We start from the raw sequence: 16,884 nt of genomic DNA on the forward strand, positions 1-16,884 counted from the left end.
CAAATGCTGCTAGTCATGTCTTGCTTCAGACAAAAAATGTCCTTTTGGTGATCAAACGATCAACCAAAGCGACCCATAGTGCTCGTGGATCCTCCTCAACAAAGTACTCGGTTTGTAGTGTGTCATGAATATGTCTTCGGATGAAGATCATGGCAGTGGCTTTCTCAGCTTCGCCAACAGGGTTATCCGTCTCATCTTCAATGGTGGGACACAAATTCTTTGTAGTGAGGTGGAGCTTCACATCTTGGACCCATTTGAGGTAGTTTCTTCCAGAGACCTCCAAAGTGGTGAAGTCGAGTTTGTTCAAATTCGATATATTCCTATCACAAAATGAATGGACAAGATATGGTTAGTGTAATGGAGAAAAAATCAATCCATTCACATAGGAGTAGAACATTAAGGTTCTAATAGAGATGTATTGGTTTAAATTTGCATGAAAAAGTTTCGGGTTTTCATGAGTGATGTTTTTAACAGGTTTTCAAACAAAGGCATGTTTCTAGAAACTTCAGGTTTCCAAATAATTATGAACTTCAGGTTTCCAAATAATTATGAACTTCAGGTTCATATGTTCTTGTAGACAAACACAAATATATATATATATAAATCTGCAACAAGAAAATATGTAAATAGAACTTCAGGTCTATAATTGTAATTGAAATAATTATTTGGACTTCGGGCCAAATTTAAAGTGTGGGTGAAAAAAATTATAAAACTCAAATTGTCTAAAAAAAATACAATTAAGCTCAGGGTCTAAAAACATGAGCCAAAGCCCACGAGTGGGCTGAGCAAATTTGTACCGTAAGCCCAAGCCTAAAACTGGGCTGGGGTAGGCACGTGCTGATCATGCCCCAATTAGTTTTTGGACTGCAAGCCCAGTAGCAGCAAACGGGCTGCAAGGACAGGGTTCAAGAAATAGAGGCCTAGATAGGCGCTGATCAGGTGCACTGATGCACTAGCTGCAAGCTGGGATCCCGTGCATCGCGGGCGTAGGGACACAATAGCCCTCGGGTTGGTGTCATATGTTGGGCCGAGCCATGGTCTTGGACCGTATTAGGCGAGCCCAATAACGAAAAAAAAAAATTTTATTTTATTTTTTTATGTCACAGGCTGAGAAGGCCTGCCCAATTGACCTTGGGTTTCAGCAAAAAAAAACACCCTAGCTTTATTGGGTGTGGTCACTGAGGACAAAGGTCGGTACCTCCAATACAGGCGGTCGTGTTCTGGTAAAAAAAACTCAAAACGAGTTGTTGTGTTTGACATGGAATCGAGATGGTGTGATGGAAAAAGTCTCGACGTCCAAAAACCAAAGAAAAATTTAGGATTCAAATTTGGGTTTTCGAAATCCGGAGATTCATACGAATCTCGGCCAAAAACAAGGTCGGTGACGACTGCAAGGTCGTCTAGGATGGTAGTCGTAATGGTTGGGCATGGTTGCAGGCCATGCGTGTGACGTCGTGAAAGGCATTGGGGTTTTTGGGATGAGTTCCAGATGTTTGGAACTTCGGGTTCCAATTGTGGCTCAGGTTTGGGTTTAAAGAACCTTAGATTTTTTTTAAATTTTTTTTCTTTATTTCCATATTTTAATTCAACGCATATTGACAAATAATTTAATGCATGAGCAGATATAGGATGCAATTCATGACAATATCAAATTCACATAATTCAACAATTATAAATATAATGCATACACAATTTATGTAGAATCTAAAATTCGAAAAATGTAAAGTTGAGTCATGCATTATGGTGAATGTTCATGCTATCATGGCTGCAAAAATATCAAGGTAAAAACTGTTGTTTTGGAAGAACCTGATTGCGTGATGATATTGGTGAACTGGTTTGATGCAGAAAGCTTCTATGTCAAATTCCTAAGCTCAACAGTAAAAGTATGTTGATAATGTGTTGTGGCCTATTTTAACTAATAAGGAAGGGGGTCGGCAGCACAGAGAGATATGTGATTTTAGGGTTGTGTAGAGGAATGTGTGTTATTCCCCCTACGCAATACCTTTATTTATAGTAATAAGAGAGAGCGAAGAAATCATTCTTTTTCAAGGAATACAAGTCCATATAGGAAAAAATAATTAGAATCAAATCTAATCTAGGATTTACACAATCACACTTAAACTAGAACTTAAACTAGAAGTGTACAACAAGTTTGGGATTGTGGTGTTTAAAAAAAAAAAAAAAAAAGACAAAAAAGCTTATTAAAAAATCTGGAATATTAAATGTGTTTGGTATACCATGCTTCTAAAAAAACTTTTTTATTTTTCAAAGTATAGTAATAAATTCTGATTTAATGAAATTTTTAAATAGCAAGTACTCCCGCATGTTTTACAAAATTACAATTGTTGCCCCTACATATTGTTTTTAACAATTATTATATCACATGAAATATCATACCCTTTTTAGTCATTTAAAATATTCAAAGCAATTTATATAAAAGTTTACCAAATACTCACACTCTACTTTTTTTTTTTTTAATTAAAATCACTTTTTAATTTATCAAACACTCAACAACTTTATAAGCTTAGTAGCATGGTAGACCCTACTTTTGCTTTTCTATATTTTTCTACTGTCATTGATAGCAGTTTTTTTTTAAAAAAGCATTTTTTTTTTGTTTTACCAAACATGTTTGATGTTCTAGATTTTTTAATAGGCTAAATAGCCAAAATAGTCCCTGAGAGTTGCATAACTCATCACTTTGGTCCCTAACATTTCAAATCAATAAAAGTGGTCCCTGAGATTGTCCACCATCCATCATTTTGATCATTCCGTTAAAAACTCAGTTAAGTGTCCCGGAACTCTTGGCCAGAAGTTTGGGCAATTTTCAAAGCTTCGTAACTCAAATGTTTCTTAACCAAATTCGACCCATAATATATCAAAATGAAGATAGGAAAGTGCAAAATAAGATTATACCTATTTGGAAGCCCAATGGCTTCCGGAGATGGCCTGAAAATAGCCTCAAAGTTGACTGGTCCGAGGGAAAACTGGAAAAGTCACCGGAAATTAGGTAAACTTTAAACGTTCATAACTTCTTTAATACTCAATGAAATCAAGCGATTCAAAAATGAAAATCATACTTCTCGATGAGATGAAGAGAATGGTACCTTTTTAGATGGCTAAAGCACTGTGGTTTGGCCGGAAAATGGCTCGAAAGTGGCTAACTCGAGACTAAGACAGCCACTTTCGAGCTGTTTTCCAGCCAAAACATGGCGATTTAGCTATCAAAAAAGGTACCATTCTCTTTGTCTCATCGAGAAGTATGATTTTTATTTTTGAATTACTTGATTTAGTTGAATATTGAAGAAGTTATGAACATTTAAAGTTTACCCAGTTTCCGACGAGTTTTCAAGTTTTCCCTCGGACCAGTCAACTTTGAGGCTATTTTCTGGCCAACTCTGGCAACAATTGGGCTTCCAAATTGGTATAATCTTATTCTACACTTTCCTATATTTATTTTGATATATTATGGGTCGTATTTGGTTAAGAAACGATTGAGTTACGAAGCTTTGAAAATTGCCCAAACTTCCGGCCAAGAGCTCCGGGACACTTAACGGAGTTTTTAACGGAATGACAAAAATGATGGATGGTGGACAATCTTAGGGACCACTTTTATCGATTTGAAATGTTAGGGACCAAAATGACGAGTTATGCAAATCTCCGGGATCACTTTTGCTTTTCTATATTTTTCTACTGTTATTGATAGTAGTTTTTTTTAAAAAGCATTTTTTTTTTAAATTTTACCAAACATGTTTGATGTTCTAGATTTTTTAATAAGTTGCTTTTTAAAAAGCACTACAATCCAAAATCACCCCTAAAAGTAGAGCTTGGGTGGAAAATTTAAAAAAATATTTCTTAGTATTTACGCACATTCTTAATAGTCTAGGTGGTGTTTGTGCAAATATCCCAGATATTTTTATTCTTTAAAATTAAGGAACAAAAACACACATAAAGGTCGTAAAATTCCTGGAGCAGAAACTAAAATATTTCATTCATATGGATGTACCTTCTTCTACCTTACAACACAAATATATCAAACAAGGCATTACATCCCATGTCCCTTGCACCAATTACTTGTTGAACTACACTTCGACAAATATATCAAACGTACCAAAAAATATATAGGTAAGACTAACAAATTCAATGGATGACTGTTTTTTTTTTTATAAGATGGAACTGAGAAGGAGATCAGTAAGTCATAAGGGGTGACCCACTACAATGGACATCAGAAGCGTCGGAGATCCTTTGTTTCGGAGATAATGTCGTCATGGCAGCAGCATTGACGTCCAGATTGAGATAAGTTTTCCTCTTTTGTGTCTCTGAACTCGCCTTCTCATCTGAAGCTTCAGCAATTGGACTCAAGGGCTCCACTTCCTTTTGGGGGGCAGACAGCATGGCTTGAGCTTCTGCCACCACCGATGCATTATCATCGGTAGCATATAGAATCTTCTGTATAGCAGCAACAACCTGCGTAAGGAATAAAAACCATTAATTTCCACTGCCTATCAGTCATATAGAAAAGTTTCCGGTAATTCTGATGAGACATCCAGAAAAAATCAAAACAGAAGAGTGAAAGTACAGTACAGTTAGGTGTTCAATCTCAGGACTCTGGCAAAGTATCTCAATATCTCTGAGCTTCGCAAAGTAGAAGTCCCTCTCCTTCTCAAGGCTATCCACCGACAGCTTCAACTCCGTGATCTGCATTCAAATTAGTATTAGACCCTCTAACATTCATTGATTGAATTCTCACTCATACTCAGACTAAAAGCACCACCTGTTCATCATACGCAGGGGTTGTAGGGCCTCCACTGGAAGAAGGCCTCAAGGTCTTCCCTGATTGACTTGTGGAGATCACAGAAGGTGCTACATCATTTCTTCGAGCATTGTGGGAGGACTGAGATCTTTGGGGAGCTGCTGAACCCTTAGCTGATGATTGCAATTGGGCACCTCTCTTGTTTCCTTCTTTCCCAACTTTGCAAGCTTCTCTCCCTCCTTTGCAAGCTTCTCTCCTCTCCAGAGCATTGTAACTAACAGTGACAATAAAAGGCATATCATTTATATGCAAAATTTTCCCTTAGTTACCGCTAACAAACGAACAACTTTGTTCTTTCTTTCAAATATGCAGCCCCAAAGGAACTTAACTTGTCATTGACGAGTGCAGACTTGAGTACGAATATATCATCATAATATGCAGAGCATAGCGGATAAAATAAATGTCCAAGGTAAACAAGAGAAGGCAAGTCCAAGGTACTAACCAAACAGAAAGCAAACACTTGGGAGAGAGCATAGATACTAAGTATAGGATTCGAATTTTGATTTTGATTTTCAACAACGGCAGAAAATTGAATCAAAATGAAGTTTCGCAAGAATTTGAGTTCTACATTCAAATATGGATGAAGTCCATTTGCTTCAAACATATACAGCATGTCTCAATAGAATTACAAACACTTGATAGTTCAACTTACAACAAAATGTAACTCCCAGATAACATCATAAACAGTTATTGAATGGAAGGGAATTCTTATACAACGTACACAATTATGGCTAGAACTTACTTGTTCATACTGCCTCCATTGACAGAATCGCAGTACCGCTTCATCCATTGCATGAACTCCAGATTATCGAGCGGCCTTCCTTTCACAAGCTTGCTCACTTCAATGTGCTAAAAACGCCCAATACACACACACAGAAAACAAAAATGGTAAACACATAGCATAAATTCAAGAAAAAATGAGGATCAAATCTACTCCAACTATATTTAATAAATTACAACGAAGAAAGCAAAGAAAATTGAACCTTAGTGATTTTGAGTTTGTTGAAAACGTCCTGAAGGACCTTGTAGTTCTGAATCATCTCGTACTCGCTCTTGGCATCAAAATTGACCTTGTGCATCGGCACAATACCGTTATGAACGGCATCCATGAGTTGGCAGTGAACGGCACCGGAACACGCCTGAAAATGCAGATTAGAAAATCGATGGGCGAAATTGAATCGTAAGAGAGTAAATTCGAAATGGAAAAGGTTGGGGTTTAGGGTTTGGAGAAAGAACCTCCTCCACTTTGCTGAGATTGAGACGGAGAGTTGAGTTGATCCAGGCCAAGATCTCGGTCCTGCCTACGAAGTAAGCGCCGTCCATCATACCAATATTCGTCGCCATTGGAGATTTTGGTGAGGTCTCTGCGTCTCTGGAGAGAGAGAGAAAGAGAGAGAGAGAGAGAGAGAGAGGAATTTAAAACTGGGAGGCGTTTCGGGAAGCGGGATCTTTTCAATATAAATTCAAAAGTGGCTTTCGGACCGAACCGTTTGTCTGGAGATTTGGATCTCTGGGCTTCTAACCCGCTTGGTGGAAGCCCAAATATTAAGCCCAATGTTCAGGCTGCTTCTTGAAAGTGCATTTGTGTTAATTTTTTTTTATTTTTTTGTCAAACGATGTCAGAAGCACATTGGTGGAATGACTTAGTTGAGACATTTGCAATAAGATAATTGATTTTTGTACCATCTTTTGACCTTTTTCACTTATACGTTTAAATACAAGGCACTCTCGTTTGCAAAAGGTAAAAAGGGGAGTGCCTTGTATTTAACTTTTGAGGTACAAATACTCTAATTTGGGTCCACATAGCATAATAGATACTAATACAAGTTTGATACACGAGATGCATGTATACATTGGGGGATGATATGGATACTTGGATACGAGGTTGATACTCACAAAGACGAATGGGGATGTAAGGAATAAAATAAAATTTGTCTATCGGACTGTAAATACGAGGTGCAATAGGTTGCACACAACGATGCTAGGACTTTATGAGATCTCTTACATTTTTGTAGTACTAATAACAATTAAATTGATTGAATTTATAAGATGATCGATGATACAAAAGTATCTATCATTAAAGTCACCACTGATAGCTCAAATCTTTGTCATAAAATGACATGCATCTGCATGATTGACACATTGGCATATAAATTATTACAATATTTCGTCAATTGACCAACAATTTTAAGGTGCATCTTATTGACTAATGAAGATTAATTATTAGCTAATCAACACTTAAACCTACTACAAGCACCAATCCAATAATCTCAAAAACAGATGGATTCATACTGAAAAATAAAATAAAATAAAACAAAAAATTATTGGTCAATCATACATACATCTCTCTCTACAAATTAAGGGGCATAATAATACAATGATGAAGGAGAAGATGGGAATTTCCCAAGGACCTGTAGGGCTTCTTTCATTGTTGGTCTCTTTTGTGGGACAGGCGACGCACAATTGTACCCTAACTTGAACAACGACAACAAGGCCTCCTCTTTGCCCTCCAATTCACCTCTAATTGCCATATCTGCCATCCTCAAGGCCTTGCCGCCATCATCCACTCCAAGCCCAAGTCCCTGCCCTGCCTCATCCACAACCACAACTTTCCCGGTTAGTAGCTCAAGCAATATCACCCCAAATGAGTACACATCCCACTTTGGGTTCGGCTTTAGGCTCCGAAGCGACTCGGGGCAATGATAAGGCGATGTGCCCATGGAGCTAGGGCTCGGACTTGGACCCGGGCTAGGTCCTAGTCCAAAGTCCTGAAAGCCATCCCGTGAAGTCGTTGATCTCTTGCTTCCAAAATTTCTTGTCGAGCTACCCATTTTGTAACTTGTGTCGCCGGACAAAAGTCTCTCGAGTCCAAAATCACCAATCCGGGGCTCCATGTCCGCGTCTAGGAGAATGTTGGTAGGCTTGAGGTTCCCATGGACATGCTTCTTCTCGTGGAGGTACGCGAGCCCACGGGCAACCCCTTTCGCTATCTTGAGCCTCGCTTCCCACGGTAGATGACAAGGCGATGTGCCCACCTTCCCTGAAATTTTTAGGACACAATTAGTACGAAATTTCAAATTTCAGTCATGCTATAGTACCAATTTTGGAAAAAAATCTCACTCACATTGTCACTTATTAGACAAAATTTAGAGACAGGTGACAGAAACAAAACAAGAGCGTGACCATAGAAGCAAACAAGTGGCTGTATTATCATGTAAGTTGGATTATTGTGTGTAACCATCGCTATCGCAAGACTTGTGGGGTACGTAACGGTTGACTTGAAGCGTTAACAAATGTTCGGTTTGACCTACTTCACCGTCGAGGAGAAATATTTTAGTGTGACCGCCACACCGTCACCATCGGTTTTCAGAGCATGTTAGCAAAACCCGATACTATTGCACTAACATGCGCATAAACAAATGCCAGAGGAAAAACAGAGAGAACTCACTGTAACGAGCGTTTGCGAGGCTGCCATTTGGGACGAAATCATAGATAATGAGCTTCTCATCGATCCCCCAATAGAATCCACGAATTCGAACCAGGTTCGGGTGAACCAATTTGGCCACGAGCTTGATTTGGTTCTCGAAATCCTTGAACCGGTCCACACTCTGCTCCCCGATCCTCCGAACTGCCAACGAGCTTCCGTCTTCGAGCACTGCCTTGTACATTATGCTCGAACCGGTGGCGCCCAGAATGTACGCCGAGGCTTTGAGCAGTGTCTCCAGTTCTAGCTCCTTTTCGCCATCGACGGTGACCAAGGTCCCGCCTTTGCTCTTTTCCTGCTCTTGCTGCCGTTTGATTTCGTGACCCCTTTGGGGATTCTGCTCCGTCTGATGTTCTTCGGAGTCGGAGGCTGTCGTGTTGGAGCTGTCTTCGTCTTCGCCTCGCTTTCTCAAGCACGACCATCTGGTGAACCCTTTCGATTCCGACGAGGAAGACGACCAGTCGTTGACTACCGGCGTTGAATTCGTATTAGCTTCTTTCTTCAGCGTTGCTGTGATCTCGGCCTTGGTGCTCTTCTTCTTCTTCTTCTTCAATCTGTAAATGTACAGGAAAATCAGCGCGAGGATTCCGATTCCGGCTATGTCGCCGGCTACTATTCCGACAATGGCGGCCGGTCTGAGCCCGGTCTGGCTCTGCTGCGAATGCTCATTTGCAGACATCGGCGAAACGGCTTCTGGGTTCCTGGGAATTGCAGCAATTGCCGGAGGAGAATTCGGAGACGAAGCATTGGGTGAAGAGGAAGGAGAAGAAGGAATCGGACATGGGTTCTTGGTCGGTGGGCCACACAGATCAGGATTGCCGGTAAAAGACCCAGTTTCTTGGTTCAAGAACACCTGAGATTCCGGAAGTTCGCCGGTGAGCTTGTTGAAAGATAGGTCGGTTTTGGCGTTACCTGGAATTTTCTCGGAAAATTGCGGTGGTATTTTCCCGGAAATTCCGTTGTGGGAGACGTTTAAGTAACTCAGACTGTTGCCGCCGAAATCAGACGGCAGGGAGCCGTTGATCAGATTCGAAGACAGATCCAAAACCTGAACGGATTCCAACCCGCTGGGAAGGCCGCCGGAGAAATGATTATTCTTCAAAGAAATAATCGTTAGAGAGGGCAGAGAAGACAGATTGGTGGGCAATTTTCCCGCCAAGGCGTTGTCGGAGAGGTTGAGACTCTGGAGGTTGGTGAGCTGCGACACCGCGTCCGGCAGCTCGCCGGAGATCAAATTGTACGACAAATCAAGAACCCGAAGCTCCGTGGCGTTGAAGAGCGACTGTGGGAGGGACCCGTTGAGGGAATTGTTGGAAAGATCGAGACTTTGAAGGTGTTCGATCATGCCAAGGTTGGCAGGGATGGAACCCAGAAGCTGAGAGTTGGGAAGATTCAAACCTACGACTCTTGGGTAGTATTCCGACGATGGTGTTGGCGGCGCCGCGCAAACGACGCCTCTCCATGAACACGGCGTCTCGTCGTACGAATTCCAGGTTGCAAGAACGGACTGAGGGTCTCGGAGGATAGAAAACTTGAAAGAAAGTAAGATAAGTCCATCTGTGTCGAGAGCAGAAGATTGGACCGAGAGAAGAAGAAGAAGAAGAAGAAAGCATGGTAAAAAATGGAGGCTTTGGGAGCTCATGATGTTTCTGCACTGGAATCCCACATTTCTCTCTCTCAAACACAGACAGACAGAGTGTAGGGAGAGGAGCGAGATTTAATAAGTTATGGGAAAAGTGAGGCCATGTGAGAGGGAGGAGTTGTTAAATATTATGGGGAAATAGTGGGCATTGGGATGAACAGTTCACAAGATTGGTACCAATATGCTCTGTGTTTTTTGCAACAGCTGATAATCTGCTTCTGCTTCTGCTTCTGCTTCAGCTGTTCAGCTGTTGTTGCAGATATATACAAATGAAGTGCTTTTCTGGATGGTGATTAAATGCTTTCACCGTTTGGGTTCTTGCCTCATCTCCCTGCCATGTCAACATTTAAGAAACAAAAGAAATAGAAATCCTAGAGAAAAAAAAAAGAAAAAGAAAAAATAAATAATGGAGGCGAAGTGAATGGCATCTTTTGGTACGTGACATGTAGGTGGATTTTGGGGAGTTACAAAAGCTTTTCTCCTGTTAGATTGACTTTACAAAACCATTTGCTCTTATTTTAATTAGGGTTTTTTGGGATTATTATATAGGATTGCTGCTGCCAGTTTAACGTTCGAGTGAAATAGGCTAGTGACCTAAATCTCCCATATGACAGGTGCTGAGAAATTTTTTAATGTGATTAGAAGATGGAATGATATATTACATATTTTTAAACAAACAGTAAGATTATTGTGTTAAAAATTAATAAAATAAAAAGTAAAGTTTCTCACCACTTAAAGCATCTTCAAAGGAGATGTCAAATTCAAATCATCAAATTTTAATTTGATGGCTGACTTAACAATTTGACATATTATCAATATTTTCCTTCTATCCGATATGCCAAAATTTTATTTTTCATTTATGTTTTTTGTAAACAAAAATAATAAAAGTTGGGTTGTTGGTTTAGAAAGGCTTAAATGTTAAAATGATTCATGTGTTTTAGTCATTGGGTCAATTTAGTCCATGTGTTTTCAATTTAGTCAATTTAGTCATTGTGTTTATCTCCAATTAAAAACAATTCAATCTAATTTATAAAAAAAAATTATAAATTAGTATAAACTTATTTATAAAATTATACCTTAATCATTTTTCAGATTCAAAATTTTATCTCTTGTATGTATTATCTCTCATTGATTTTCATTTTTCTGTAAAAAGAAAAGGTAATTATATCTCATATAACTTTTCTTATGAATTTTTTAAAAGAATATGAATGAAATGTCCTTAATTGGCTAACATAGACAAACACGATGACTAAATTAGCTAAATCGAAAACACGAGGACTAAATTGGCCATAAGATTATAACACAGGGACCATTTTGACACTTAAGCTGTTTAAAAATAATAAATTAATGCTTAAGTATGTTAGCATTTAAGGTAAAGTAAGTGACATGCTTTTGGAAATAGCAAAAACCATATTTGAAGGTTGCTTCAAATTTGATATCTCTTTGTCATGTCAGCGTAGACCATCTCCAAATAAGATGTTGAATACTATGTAATCAAATTTGAAGGTATAAGCAAGCTACAACCGATATGTCAATCCTATGTGGATTGACATACGAGTTTTTATATGTCAAATTTGACATATGAGAAAATGTGATATCAAATAATTTTTAATTATTTTATTGTATGGATCTCATTAATGCATCTATTATAGATCATGAAAACTTATTTTAATTGATTTTTTTTTTCTTTAAAATGGATTCTACAAATATCATTTATAACAAAAAAAAAACATATCGGTCAGAAAAATAGAAAGTTTGACACTGCCACATCAGTCATCAAATTAACATTTGACATTCATCTTTTGACATCTCCATTGGAGATGCTCTTAGCCTTTTTTTCCATGTCAGCTTTGACATCTCAGTTGGAGTCAATAGTACGTCATTTGTTATTGTTATATGTTTATGTGGTATTTTTGACATCTCATTTGGATATAGTCTTATATAATAACATATGGTGTACTACTTGTGTTATGAGCACGATAAAAAATTTCTCCTATAAATGTGGCACATAAACTTTTGCACCATCTCACTCTACATTCTATCTTGCATTGAGCAGTTGAGAGCCGAACTCTAAAATGTAACGTACGGAATTAATGTGTGAAATATAATGCATACAATATGATGAGGAAGAATCTTATACATGCTAATGAAAAATCACACGATGAGCTAAATTCATAAATATAAGGTACAAAATTCACTTTGAGTAACGATATCCGTACATATTAATAAGAAAACTCAACGCATTGAGCCGAATTCTACAATATAAAATACGAAATTCATTGTGAGTAACGATTTGTATGTACTAATATAAAAACTTGACGTATTAAGTCGAATTCCAAAATAAAATGTACGAAATTCAATGTGGGTAACAATTCTCATACTTTTATAAAAACTCAAAATATTGAGTCGGGCTCAAAAATATAGGTACTAAATTCACCACGAACAATGGTTCTAATATCTACTTGTACGAAAACTTAACATAAAAACGTCGGCTATACACCAATAATTGTGTGATTCTTTTTTAAATTTCAGTGTATAGTGATCAAGTGTCATCCCATCACAAACATAATTATTGGATTGAGAAGTTTTGGTTACAATTTTGACCGGTAGCTAAGTATATCAAATGAGGATCTCCTAGATACGTATGGAGGGTACAAAGGTGCATAGGTTTCTCATAATTCAGCATTATCAAGGGTAATAAACCATCCACATTTATTTATTAACATAGTTACAATATATAGGGTAGTGTAGGGGAAATATTTTGTTGTTTAACTTGGAGAATATCTCACCTTCTATCTACATCTCTCATGGTGAAATTTTATTTTCATTTGTCTATAAAAACTTTTCTGATGTTGCTCAAGCGTCGAGACTCCTTGACGAGAGCAAATTACATTAGAATGGTATTTTATCATGTGGTATTCTGATTTAACATACAATGTTAAGGGGACATAAACTTACTCATAACACTATATTAATGAATCAAAATGTTGCAGTAATAATAAATCCATTCCATATAATTCAGCTTTTGGGACCCAAGCTGTCCACATTTTAATGATCAAGAGGCTTAGCCGGACCACCACGTCTCTTTTTGGAACAACTTTTCTGAAATACCAAAACAAAGCTGTAAATTTGGCATGGAATTTATAATTGTAATGGCACCAAGCTATGTTTGGGTCTGCGTTTTGGTCCTCCACTGCACTAAGGAAGTTACTTCAATCAAGTATAAATCCAAAAGCTAATTAATCTTTACTTAATCTCTACCATGCAGATGCATTGATTAATCTCAGCCATCACCATTTAATCTTTTTTGGATTAACTTGGCTCCTCAAATAATGAGGTAAAATTCCTTCTCAAAATACTTTGTGATTCATTCATGAAACTTCATAGTTATGATCAGACAATTCATAGTTTTATATTATAAATAAGATGTAAAGATCATTTCTACTATAAGTCAATAAAACATGAGATCGTTTAGTGTTTAAATAGAAGTTGAAGAAAATTGAGGTTTCACCATAAAACTAATTTGCAATATAAGGAGTAACCCAAGTACTTATAAGCACATGCAAAGTTCCTCATTTTTCCGATGTGGGATTTGTACTCTCATCACGCCCCCTCACGTGTGGCGAAGTTTCAAGCCTAACATATATGTGGACAACACAAATCGGGTGCATGGAGATGTTAGACATGTGGCTGGTGAGTTTTTCACGCGGGACAACTTGCTTTGATTTCATGAAGAAATTGAGGTTCCACCATAAAACCAATTTGTAATATGGGGAATATCTCAATTACTTATAAGCACATGGAATATCCCTCATTTTCTTGATGTGGTCTCTCAACATTTAGTCTTCGAACTGTAAACAAACAACTGGTCGAATTCGATAAAATTATTATGAACTATTTAGTTGTTTGCTATAGTTGATTAATTAAACGACCTTGGTTGTAATTGACTTTTTGTCGAGATGCTCTTTACAAATTGGTTTATAACATGAACAGTTCTGATTATTAGTACGAAAATTTACAAATTGGCAATAATGTGTTTTAAAGAGAAGTTCCTCCACGTCATGGAGGAGCCAAGCATTGTTCATTTTTTTATACCTGTTTTATCCCCATCTAAGGACTAGTTTGGGATAGTGTTGTTTCTGCTTTCTGCTGTTTTTGACCCATGATTTTGATATAAACCTTTTTTCTTTTTTTACCAAACACAAATTTAGCCCCAACTTTTTTTTAAAAATCTACTTTTAAAATAATTTCATTAATACCAAATCAGCCTTAAAATTGTTAACTGGGAGGACAACTTCATTTACTGACCACTTTGGGCTTTTATGAAAAAAAAAATTAATCAACAAATTAGAGTAGGTGATCCGTATCATATTAATTAATTAATCCCAGCTTTAAAGTGTAAAATGCCTGCTTTTAGATTAGGGATTTTCTTATATATAATATATATATCTTCATCTTTTTTTCAAAAATCTTATTTACATCTATATATATATATATATATATATATAATAGCTCCTTTTTGCTCCTTAAACTTTAAGATCCATCTCCTTGTAACATACAAAGAATAAAATAGGTCGAAAAGCTTTAAAGCATTGATCTTTTGTTTAGGAATGAACTTCGCTGCTGAAAAAATTAGCAGCAATCCTTGCTGATGACCAATCACAACTGAACACATGTTTAAATTAGATTAAAAAATCAACAATTTGAACACATATCTAGCTATAATTGATCATCAACAGAGATTGCAGTTGATTTTTCAACAGCCAAATCTCATTCTTTTCTTTACGTTAAAAAGCAAATAACTTACATTAGAGTAGAGAAACTGTTGAAGGTGGTCGTGCATGTTTGGAAAGATACCGAACAAGTCACTTTTCAAAAGTCCAATCTGAATCCACCCATGTTCATAATAATACACTGATGAAGACCAAAGATATTAAAACTTCGTAAAATTAAGTGTCTTTTGAGAGATAAATTTACGTGCAACCAAGTAATGAGACAATTATTCTTACAATGCTAATACTTAAGAACAATTGTGATCACTCCAGAACAGGATATGTATTTCTCCTTCTCAAGCCCTTTTGAAGACAAATATGTGTCAAGTAATTGTTATATTCACTAAATAATTAAAATGAAATGTTTCCATTCATCTAGACAAATATAAATATTCTTCTCAAAGGAAATCTCATAATCTCATCAATATTCATTCTTGTCCAGTCATCAAGTTATTTAAAACAAATTGTTTTTATTTTGATGTTCATTACCAGCTAAGTATGACGGACACTTTTACAGATTTCTATATTTATACTTACAATTTTGGGAACTTTAACGAAAAGCACCTGGTACTGTTCACTTTAACGAAAAACCACATTTTTACACTAAAAAGTCAATGATGATACTATTCGTTTTACCCTTTATTTTGTTCTTATCATTAAAACTCAAAGTTTTCAAGCCCTTTTCATTAGTTTTCTTTAAAATTTACTTATTTATCAACATTAAAGGTTGCTCAGAGCAATGAGCAATCATAATGTCACAAAATTAACCCTGCAAGACAAAGAAAGATAATCATAATTAGGAGCCTCCATAAAAGGCTCTTTGGTGTTCAAGTCAATAAAGAGTGATTTATATGGTATCAATTCAGTTCTGTTGGTATTAGCTAGCCTTCATCAAGTGGATTAGAACCCATAAAACATCCTTAATTAGAGTCTAGTCTCAAACTTCCAACTTTGCACAATAGTATCGTATACGAAGAGGTGGGTTTGAGATGGAAACCTCCACAACACAAGGTCTTTTTAGAAGCATGTGACTTGGTTTTACATAGTTCTTGTCATCTTTGATGTTGGGGAAACATACTCATGCCACAAAGGAGTTAATTTCACCTATAAGGTAAAACACTAAGGGAGACCATGGACTCCGTGATGCATTATATTTAATGGCACAATTGTGCTAACACCTCTTATCACTTATCACGTGACTGTTCATCACTACAGAGCCGTTGTATAAAATAGGACGATCTTTTATCCATACTAAACTCAAAATTTGGTTCCCAATACAAAGCCGCTATTCCTTGTTGTTCTGATTGGTAAAGGATAACACCCATTATAGCATGTGAGTTGTTTCATATCGTATTTCACATTGGTCCTAGGGTGTGTTTCAGCCTCAATCATTTATGAGCAGAAAAGCTATTTTCATTTTCAAATAGTGTTCAATCGATTACATATTAATCACTTACCTTAAGTTTCTCATCAAGTGGAAGGGAAGGCTTAAATATATTGGTATGCAAGTTCATCTCTTTCTCTAAAGGTTTTTCAAGTGCAATCCTACAAAGTAAAGTTTTAGCAAGAATGGATGATGAGATTCATACAGAGTCAACTCCAATAAACTTATTGGAGGGTCTCATTGGCGTGCATTCAGTAGGAATTGAAACTACGAATTCGCCAAATATGAGTTGGGTGCTTTAATTCAGCCATGGATGCTTAATTTCGATACTAATAGTGAAATTGTATTATTGTGTCAGAAGAAGGATAACTTACGGTGTAAATTCGGATGATTGATGGAAGAAACACCAAACATATCCCAAACCTCTCGCTCCCACCGGATGGCTAAAGGAAATAGACTGACTACCAGAGATATTTGTGTTACATCATCTGCACTGATTTGTATACGAATGCGTGTTATCTTTCTCAAAACCTTTCTATAAGTATCTCAAATATATTTCAAGTAATTACAAAATTAGTGAATAACTAAGTGGGAGAAAACTCTAAAAATCATTCTTCAGCCACTGGTCCCTCCCTTTGACTATGGAGTCAGTGGCAACCCCTCCCTTACCCTCTACCATCTCTCTATTCTCTCTTGTGGTTTGCCCTATGTATTTCATGTGTTGGGGTCAAATTCAGATGCTTTAACTTATTTTTCTAGAGTTTTTACTTTCATCTTCTTGTGGGTCGCGGC

The 16,884-nt window shown here is 37.1% G+C and overlaps 2 protein-coding genes across 2 annotated transcripts; both read right to left on the minus strand.

Moving 5' to 3' along the window:
- Window positions 1–3,960: 3,960 nt before the first annotated feature.
- On the minus strand, window positions 3,961–6,243 carry LOC103401410 (microtubule-associated protein RP/EB family member 1C). Its single transcript, XM_008340123.4, has 6 exons — window positions 6,047–6,243; window positions 5,794–5,949; window positions 5,553–5,659; window positions 4,772–5,024; window positions 4,582–4,695; window positions 3,961–4,464 (listed from the first exon to the last, which is right to left on the minus strand). The coding sequence occupies exons 1-6, from the start codon at window positions 6,152–6,154 to the stop codon at window positions 4,186–4,188; spliced, it is 1,017 nt and encodes a 338-aa protein (XP_008338345.3). The 5' UTR covers window positions 6,155–6,243; the 3' UTR covers window positions 3,961–4,185.
- Window positions 6,244–6,914: 671 nt separating this feature from the next.
- On the minus strand, window positions 6,915–10,308 carry LOC103401411 (probable LRR receptor-like serine/threonine-protein kinase At4g37250). The gene is made up of 2 exons (XM_029094340.2): window positions 8,259–10,308; window positions 6,915–7,850 (listed from the first exon to the last, which is right to left on the minus strand). The coding sequence occupies exons 1-2, from the start codon at window positions 9,934–9,936 to the stop codon at window positions 7,168–7,170; spliced, it is 2,361 nt and encodes a 786-aa protein (XP_028950173.2). The 5' UTR covers window positions 9,937–10,308; the 3' UTR covers window positions 6,915–7,167.
- Between the last annotated feature and the right edge of the window lie 6,576 nt (window positions 10,309–16,884).

Source organism: Malus domestica, chromosome 15 (assembly GCF_042453785.1).
Source record: "Malus domestica chromosome 15, GDT2T_hap1".
In the NCBI taxonomy this organism is placed as follows: Eukaryota; Viridiplantae; Streptophyta; class Magnoliopsida; order Rosales; family Rosaceae; genus Malus; species Malus domestica.